The sequence below is a fragment of the Crocuta crocuta genome, unplaced genomic scaffold (genome assembly GCF_008692635.1).
Source record: "Crocuta crocuta isolate KB4526 unplaced genomic scaffold, BGI_CrCroc_1.0 scaffold650, whole genome shotgun sequence".
Lineage (NCBI taxonomy): Eukaryota > Metazoa > Chordata > Mammalia > Carnivora > Hyaenidae > Crocuta > Crocuta crocuta.
The window spans coordinates 25,117-33,949 of record NW_027532882.1 but is presented as its reverse complement, the minus strand read 5'-3'; the positions used below and the strand labels follow the sequence as shown (position 1 = coordinate 33,949).

Below are 8,833 nucleotides of genomic sequence, written 5' to 3'. Positions count from 1 at the left end.
ACTCATTCACTCACTCATTCACTCACTCATTCACTCACGCAGTCATTCACTCATTCACTCACTCCTTCACTCACTCAGTCATTCATGCATTCATTCACTCACTCACTCACTCACTCATCCACTCACTCACTCACTCACTCACTTGTTCACTCATTCATTCACTCACTCACTTGTTCACTCATTCACTCACTCAGTCATTCACTCACTCATTCATTCACGCATTCATTCACTCACTCACTCATTCACTCACTCACTCGTTCACTCACTCACTCGTTCACTTACTCGTTCACTCATTCACTCATTCATTAATTGATTCACTCATTCACTCATTCATTCACCCACTCACTCACCCACCCACTCACTCACTCACCCACTCATTCACCCACTCACTCATTCATTCACCCACTCATTCACTGATTCACTCATTCATTCATGCATTCATTCACTCACTCATTCACTCACTCACTTGTTCACTCGTTCACTCATTCATTCACTCACTCACTCGTTCACTCACTCGTTCACTCACTCATTCACTCATTCACTCACTCATTCGCTCACTCGTTCAATCACTCGTTCACTCACTCACTCATTCGCTCACTCACTCGTTCACTCACTCGTTCACTCACTCACTCACTCACTCAGTCATTCACTCACTCACTCATTCACTCACTCGTTCACTCACTCGTTCACTCACTCATTCATTCAGTCATTCACTCACTCACTCATTCACTCACTCACTCGTTCACTCACTCAGTCATTCATGCATTCATTCACTCACTCACTCACTCATTTATTCACAACTTTCTAGAGAGAATGAAGCCAGTTCCCTACCTGTCAGCTCCTGCCCTTTCAAGAACGAGGTGGACCAACTCCGAGTGAATGAGTAGATGGACAGGTTATGTCAGGTGCTGCTGAGGGCTGTGAGCTCACGAGCAGGATGCTGGGGCAGTCAGGGACTGGGGGGCGGTGGCGGTGGTCAGGGATGTGCCCCTGGAGGACATTTAGACTGAGTCCCAAAAAACATGTGTGAAAGAAAAACAGGAGCCCCCAAAGGCCACATGTTGTGTGATCCCCTTTATAGGAAATTTCTGGAATACCCAGAGACAGAGCCGAGTTGGTGGCTGAGGGGGCTGGGAGTGGGAGAAGGGGCTGTGTGCTTGGTATGGCGTTTCCTCTGCAGGGATGAAAATGTGATCGCACAGCCTGGTAAATGCACCAAACATCACTGAATTGTTCAGTGTGAAATGGTGCATGTTTCTAGAATTATTTTTTTTAAGATTTTATTTTTTGAAGTAATCCCTGCACCTGACGTGGGGCTCAAACTTACAGCCACGAGATCAAGAGTTGCACACTCTAATGACGGACCCGAGCAGGTGCCCCTAAAATGGTGAATTTCATGTTGTGAGAATAGTACCTCGATTTCAAACAATGGGAGTGAGCCAGCCATGCCTGGAGGACGGAGAGCACATGGGCATCTGGGAACCAACAGGGAGGGAATGACCAGGGACCCATCAGCAGGCATAAGGGATGCCGGAGGAGGGGCCCCAGATGGACCCCCGACGGACCCCTGCCTGGACACATGGCCCTCGGGGGGTGGGGGGAGGCAATCCTGCCTCCCTGGCTTTGTGGGGTGCCTGGGTGACCTGGGTGACATGCCTGGGCCCGCCTGGGTGGGAGTCACTTACATCATGTGCACGCGCACACACTCCAGCCTGTGTGTGTGCGTGTGTCATGACCCTTGCATCGACACGTGTGTGCTTGGGGACCTGAGTGTAGCACATGCATGCACACTTGTGCCAGAGCCTGGGTGTGCAGGGGTCTCTCCATATGTGGCTCCCACCTCCTGCTAGGGAGTGGGGTGGGCTGAAGGCTCAAAGACGTGCGAGGATGCGGGGGTCGCCCACCCATAAGGCCACAGCTTGGGCCCCCCATTGCCCCCTCTCTCCCCACTGCTGTGGGCCCTGGGGGCTCCCCCGGCCTCCCCTCTGCTCCTCCTACTGTAAATTCTGAGAAATCCTCTGGGTGGTTTGGCCTTGCCCTTCCCCCCTGTCAGGGCTGTCCTGTGGCCACTGTCTTCCTGTCTTGGGGCCTGGGTGGGGGCTGTGAAGGGGGCAAAGGCTAAGAACTGCCCCCTCCCCCAGCTGGGTCCCCAGACAGAGGTGAGAGGGCCCTCCACAGCTTCTGAGGCCTCACGTCGCCTCTCTGCACCTCAGTATCCCCTTCTGTGGAGCGAAGATAAGAGTTTCGTGCCTCGGAGGGAGGGGTAAAGGAGGGGCCATCTGCCAGTGGTTAGAGCCGGGTGTCTGGCAGGTAGGGGGGCCTGATGCAGGCTGGCTGCTAACGTCATGCGCAGCCTCCACACCTCTGTCCTCTGCGTTCCCCAACCCAGAATGCCCTCCCTCTTGCCCCCTATCCAGACCCAGGGGTCATTCAAATCCCTGTTCTTCAGGAAACGGGGAGAGGCGTGCCACCAGCGGGGGCGGGGAGGCAGGGAACCTGGGTTCGAATCCAGGCTCTGCCACAGACAGGCTGGACACCTTCTGATGGGTCGCTATGGGGCCTGGTGCCTTGGTTCCCCAGTCCGGTGCTTTGTGGTTCTAAGCCTCCCTGATGAACGACCTTCTGGCACCCTCCACCCCCAGCTTACTCTACTTCTCTGGATCCTGGGCCACCTTCCTTGGCCACAAACTGTGACGCTCTGGGAATTTTTGGTTTAGGAGGTTTTGTGGACCCTCCAGAGGCCTGCCTCTAACTCACACTCTGCCCCCTGATCCCCGAAAATGCAGCTTGAATCTGCCTCCTTCTCAACTTGGCCACCAGGTTGCATCTCCTGAGTTGCCTCAAATCCGGTTGGTCGCCCTGACGTGTCCAGTCCCTGCTCTCCCTCCTTCCATGGCTCCTGATTGCTCCTAGGGAAAAAAAAAAAACCAAAGCCTTCCCTGCAGCTAGGATTGAAACACGAATCAGGAGAGCTTTTGTTCAAAAGGACAAAGGAGAGAAAGGGAGTGAGCACCCTGACCAGGGGGTCTGCAAGCCTCTCCGGAGTCAGGCACGAAGTGGGTTTCTTTTAGAGGGGGCTGAATAAGCACATGAAGAGCCAGGTGTGGGGAGGCGGGATGTCCCCCTGGGGCTGGCCTAGTCTCTGGAGCGGCTGTCCGTTGGCTAAGGTGAGGGCCCCCTAAGTCCAGGGCCTGGGGGGGCGGTGGCGAGGAGCTTAACCAAAGTTTGGTTAACAAGCATTGTGTTCCAGGGGCGCCGGGTGGCTCAGTCGGTTGAGCGACTGACTTGGCATCGGCTCAGGTCGTGATCTCAAAGTCGTAGGACTGAGCCCTGCGTCGGGCTCTGTGCTGAATGGTGTCCGCTTGGGATTCTCTCTCTCCCTCTCTCTCTGCCCCTCCCCAACCATGCTCGCTCTCTGTCTCAGAATAAAGAAGTCAACTTAAAATAAAACCAAGTGTTTGTGTTCTGATGGATCAGTTGGGACAGGCAGTTTGGTGGATGGCTTCTGAGGCAAAGTGAGAATTGGGAGGGTCTACGTCTGGTCTTCTCCTAGATGCACAAGGAAATCTGCAGATTTTCCAGAGAGACAGAGCAATGGGGGCACGAGAGGGTGACGTATGTATGTATCTGTCTGTGGTTCTATCATTCTCTCTCTCTCCATAGATCCATAATCTATATGGTATCTATATGGTACATATATCTATAGATCTCTAGAGATATAGTTAGATCTATAGATATTTATAGATATCTCTGTATATTATATGGCTATAATGTCTGTGTGTTAAATATCAGATATTTATAAATCTCTCTCTATATCTATTTATCTCTATGCCAGGCTACAGATATCCATCTAGACAGATAGATCTATAGCCAGATAAACATCTATACCTATATCCATCTACCTAGAAGTATACCTATAGCTTGGCATATCTCTTTATTATAAGAAATTGGCTCATGGAATTATGGAGGCTGTCAAGACCTTAGAGTTACAGGGTGAGTCATCAGGGTCAAGACAAGCCAAGTTCAAGTCCAAAGGCTGAAAAAAAAAAGGCCAGTGAGCCAGTCTGGGGGCTCTCAAGAAGGTAGAATTCTCTCTGGTTCTGAGGAGGGTGAGTTTTTTGGTTCAGGCCCTCAACTGATTGGATGAGGCCCACTCACATTCAGGAGGGCAATCACTTTACTCAGTCTGTTGGTTTAAATGATGATCTCATCCCCAAACACTCTCACCCTTACGGAGAATGCCCAGAATCATGTTTGACCAAATACCCAGTCAAGTTGACACATAAAACTAACCATCACAGGGGGCACATGGGGGTCCTAAGTCATATGCGGGGCTGTTCCTTGTAGCAAGCAGTTTCCCGGAATGCGAAGGGTGGGGGGGTTCCCTAACCTTCTCTGCTTTCTAAGATCACAAAGCTTGGGTAAAGTTCAAGATTGTCATAGACTGTAAGGCCGTCAGCACCTGCCCCGTCCCTCCCTGCTCTCACCTCCTCCTCTCTCCCCCTCACCGCCTCTGCCATGTTTCTCGAACACACCAGGCTGGTTCTGCCTCCAGAGCTTTACCCTCATGGTTCCTTCTGCCTAGAATGCTCTTCCCTCCTCTTCTCAGCTCCTTTGTGACCACCAGGCACATCACCCGGTTACCATTTTCTTTGGGGCATTTTTTCCCACAATCTAAAATTCTTATTTGTTTTTTGCATTTATTGTCTTTCTTCTACTGGGCAGAGAGTTCTGGAATCACCAGCAAGTAGGTAAGTGTCGGTTGAGAACCTACTACCTGCCAGTTCCAGCTCCTTCTTGGAAGTCGTCATGGATTGGGTCACACACACAGATAGAATGTATAATCCTGATACATGTTCGGTGGGGCTGAAGCCTGGTGCGAGTGGGCCTGACCCACCTGGGTGGTCATGCAGGGTTTCCCAGAGGTGAGATCGGAAGTGGGGATAGGCATCAACTATGGGAAGAGGAGGAAAGAAAGTGTTCTGGGTGGAGGGGAGAGCGCATACAAAGGTCCTGAGGTGGGTGGGAAAGTGCTAAGGTGTGCGGGAATGGAATGCACTGGGGACGGCAATGAGGAGCCCATGAGGGGTTAGCAGGGCTTTGGTCCAGCTGTCAGTGGGATGCTGGGAAAATCCTTTAGCCTTAGGGCTATGGGGAACTGACAAAGGGTATTGAGTAGAAGAGGGGAATGGTTAGATTTGCTTCTTGCAGAAGAAATTTCCTGAGGTTTGAGGTGGGGGGAAGACTGGAAGGGGAAGGTGGGGATCCTGGGTGCTCATGGAGGGAAGCGGGTAGCAACCTGGCCTGTGTGAAAGGCATGGGCAGGGGAGAAGGGGTGCAGAGCAAGGCCCAGGAGGTAAGATGAGCCTCTCCCCTCTGGGTCAGCTCCACCTTTCCACGCCCCGCCCAGTGGCTTGGGTTAGCCCGGCATCAGCTGGGTTTTGGGGAAATCAGTTCGCTCCTTATCTTGAACCTTCTGCGACCAGCCCAGCCCTTCTTCCTTCTCCTTCTTCACATCCGGCGGCCCCATCTGTCCATGCAAAGTTTCGGGAGGCCCCAGGTGACGGCTGAGGGTGAGGGTGTAGGTGCGTGTGTGTGTGTTTGAAAGGCTCTGTTAAGGCCAGAATTCCCTGCCGTCGGGAATTTCGCTCCTCCTCCCCCTGCGCTGGGGTGAGGGTGGGCCCAGCTGCAGGTGGCCACCGCGGGGGGCGGCCGTGGTATGGTGCTTTCCTGGTTTCCGTGGGAAGCAGGCCCTGCGGCCGTGGTCTTGAGGGGCCTGATCTTCCGGCCTCTCCTTCCTGGGCCAACCTCACGCCAGCAAACAGGCAGAGTCTTAGCCCCTTGACACAGCCTGGTGCCTCCAACCACGAGGCTGGGATGAGGGCAAGGTAAGTGAGGCGCTCCTCTGAGCAAAATTTAAGGGGTACCCCAAACCTCAGTAATCAAAGTGAATATGTTTCTTTTTTATGTTTTTTTTAAATTTATTTTTGAGAGAGAGAAAGATCACGGGTGGGAGAAGGCCAGAGAGAGAGAAAGAGAGAGAGAGGGAGACATAGACTCGGAAGGAGGCTTCAGGCTCTGAGCTGTCAGCACAAAGCCCGNGACCCAAGCGAAAGTCGGACGCTTAACCGACTAAGCCACCCAGGCGCCCCATGATTTTTTAAAATTTATTTTTGAGAGAGAGAGAGAGATCATGAGTGGGAGAAGGCCAGAGAGAGAAAGAGAGAGAGAGGGAGAATATGTTTCTTTTTAAAACTGATGTATGTTTGGGACGCCTGGGTGGCTCAGTGGGTTAAGCGTTGGACTCTTGATTTCGGCTCAGGTCATGATCTCACAGTTCATGAGTCTGAGCCCCGCATTAGGCTCTGTGCTGACAGCGCGGATCCTGCTTGGGATTCTCTCTCTCTTTCTCTCTCTCTCTGCCCTTCCTTCACTCATGCTCACGTGCTCTCTCTCAAAATAAATAACCAAGTAAAGACAATAAATGGACATATGTTTGATACATAACATTGTGTGAATTTAAGGTGCCCACGTGTTGATTTGGTACATTTATATGTTGTCCGACCATTGCCTTTGCAGCCTAATTAGCGCCTTTCTTAGGTTCGCATAATTGTCCTTTCTTCTTGTGGCCGAAGTAAGTTCGTTCTAGCCTCTTAGCAAGCTGGCTGCTTATAATAGAGTATTACTGTGATGCCGTGTGATAGATCCCAAAGGCTCATGAGGCAAATCATACTTCAGGGCCGTTTGTTGGACATCGAGATCGTCTCCCAAACCATAAAGTTCGCCTTTTGAAAACCTCCAAGACAGAGAGCGAGCATGGTGGGGGAGGGGCAGAGAGAGAGGGAGAGAGAGAAAACGCATTTTCATGTCTAAAGCACAGATACACAATGAAATATAAACAGATATACAGCCGATCTGCGCTGTTAAACTTTCATGGGGGATGATGAGGAAAAGAAACTGTCCAATAATGGTTGCACCTTGGGATGCGACTCTCAGGGAAACTTCTAGAAACAGCCACAATTCAGGTTCCTTGTGAAATCTTCCAAGACGTTCTGTGTATTTTCAAGCAAACCTCCACGTACTCATTTCACAGCCGTGAAGTGTTTCCGTCCGAGGGTGAAGAGCTGCCGTGTGTGGCGGATAACTGCTTTCACATCATTTTGCGCATGATCGATTGTATCTGAAGGAGAAATTCCTGGAAGTGCCATCGCTCGGGTACAGGTGTGTGCATGTGTCATTTAGGTAGTGGCTGTGCTCGCCCCGCACAGGGGTGGTACCAGCTTCCTTCCTCACCACCAAGGTGAGAGAATGCCAGTCCCCTCACCACCTCACCAATGTGGAGCGTTATCAAGCCTTTTGATCTTTGCCAATCTGATGGGTTACAAATGGTATCATCGTATTGTGTTCATGTTCATTTCCATTATGAGACGGAGCGTCTTCTCCAGGGTAACAGAACCATGCATTTTGCTCTGTGAGCTCAAGTTTCATATCCTTTGCTAACTTTCCCATGCGCTGTTGTAGTATTTTTTTCCTTATTGATTCTTTCCAAGAGCTCTTTATATATTACGGACATTTTCCCTTTGTGTTACGAGTTGTAGTTTTCTCCATTTGTCATTTGAAAATTATCATTGGGGGACCTGGGGGGCTCAGTCAGTTGAGTGTCCGACTCTCAATCTCAGCTCAGGTCTTGATCCCAGGGTTGTGAGTTCAAGCCCTTCATTGGGCTCCATGCCGGATGTGAAGCCTACTTAAGAATAAAAAACAAAAAGAAAACAAACCCCACAAGAAATAAAACTGTTAATTAATTAATTTAATAACTTTATTTATTTCTGAGAGAGAAAGAGATACACAGCATGAGCAGGGGAGGGTCAGAGAGAGAGGGAGATACAGAATCTGAAGCAGGCTCCAGGCCCTGAGCTGTCAGCACAGAGTCCGACGCGGGGCTCGAACCAACGAACCATGAGATCATTCCCTGAGCTGAAGTCAGACGCTTAACTGACTGAGCCACCCAGGCACCCTTAATTTTTTTTTTTTTAATATTGTCATTTGGCTTGACTTTTTTCAGGGTGATTTTTACTTTGCAGATTATTTCTATGTTTACATAAAGTCAACTGCTTTAATCATTCCTTTTATGGGATCTGAGGTTTGTATCATACCGAGAAAGAGGTTACTTTAATAAGGACGGAAGTGGGAAGGAGCATTCTCAGGAGAGAGAATAGCAAGTGCAAAAGCCCTGAGGTAGGAAGGGGGCTTGGCATGTATCTGAGTCAGGGTTCTCCAGACAAATGGAACCAAGAAGATACACATGCAGGAAAAGGCAGATTTATTTTCCAGAACTGGTCACGTGATTGTGGAGGGTGACACAAAATCTGTAGAGTAGGCTGGAAGACTGGAAACCCAGAAGAGTTGCAGTTTGAATCCAAAGGTGACAGTCGTCTGGTAAAATTCCTTCTTTCTTGGGGGAGTTTAGTTTTTGTTCTCTAAAGGCCTTCAACTGATTAGATGAGGCCCACCCACACTATGAGGTGGGGGTAACCTGTTTTACTCAAAGTCTATGATTTAAAAGTTAATCTCAATGAACAAATACCTTCATGACAACATCTAGAATGGTGTTTGATCAAATATCGGTACCGTAGCCTAGTGAAGTTGACAACGCAAAATTTTACCACTTCTGGTCAACTTGGCATACACTGATCTCCTTAAACTCTGCTTTTGCGGCACATGATACAGAGTCCCTGTGCCTTGTTCTGATCTCCCAGGACACAGGACAGGAATGCACACAGCCTGTGCGGGATGGAGCCCCCATCCCCCATCCTCCTGGAAGGATCCATCC

The 8,833-nt window shown here is 50.2% G+C and overlaps 1 protein-coding gene across 1 annotated transcript in view; it reads right to left on the bottom strand.

Moving 5' to 3' along the window:
* Positions 1–5,419: 5,419 nt before the first annotated feature.
* Positions 5,420–8,833, bottom strand: part of ACTL9 (actin like 9) — a 6,764-nt gene continuing 3,350 nt past the window's right edge. The window contains exon 2 of the mRNA XM_077745723.1: positions 5,420–5,567. Within this exon, the coding sequence (XP_077601849.1) occupies positions 5,420–5,567 (148 nt within the window). The remainder of the gene's footprint in view (positions 5,568–8,833) is intronic.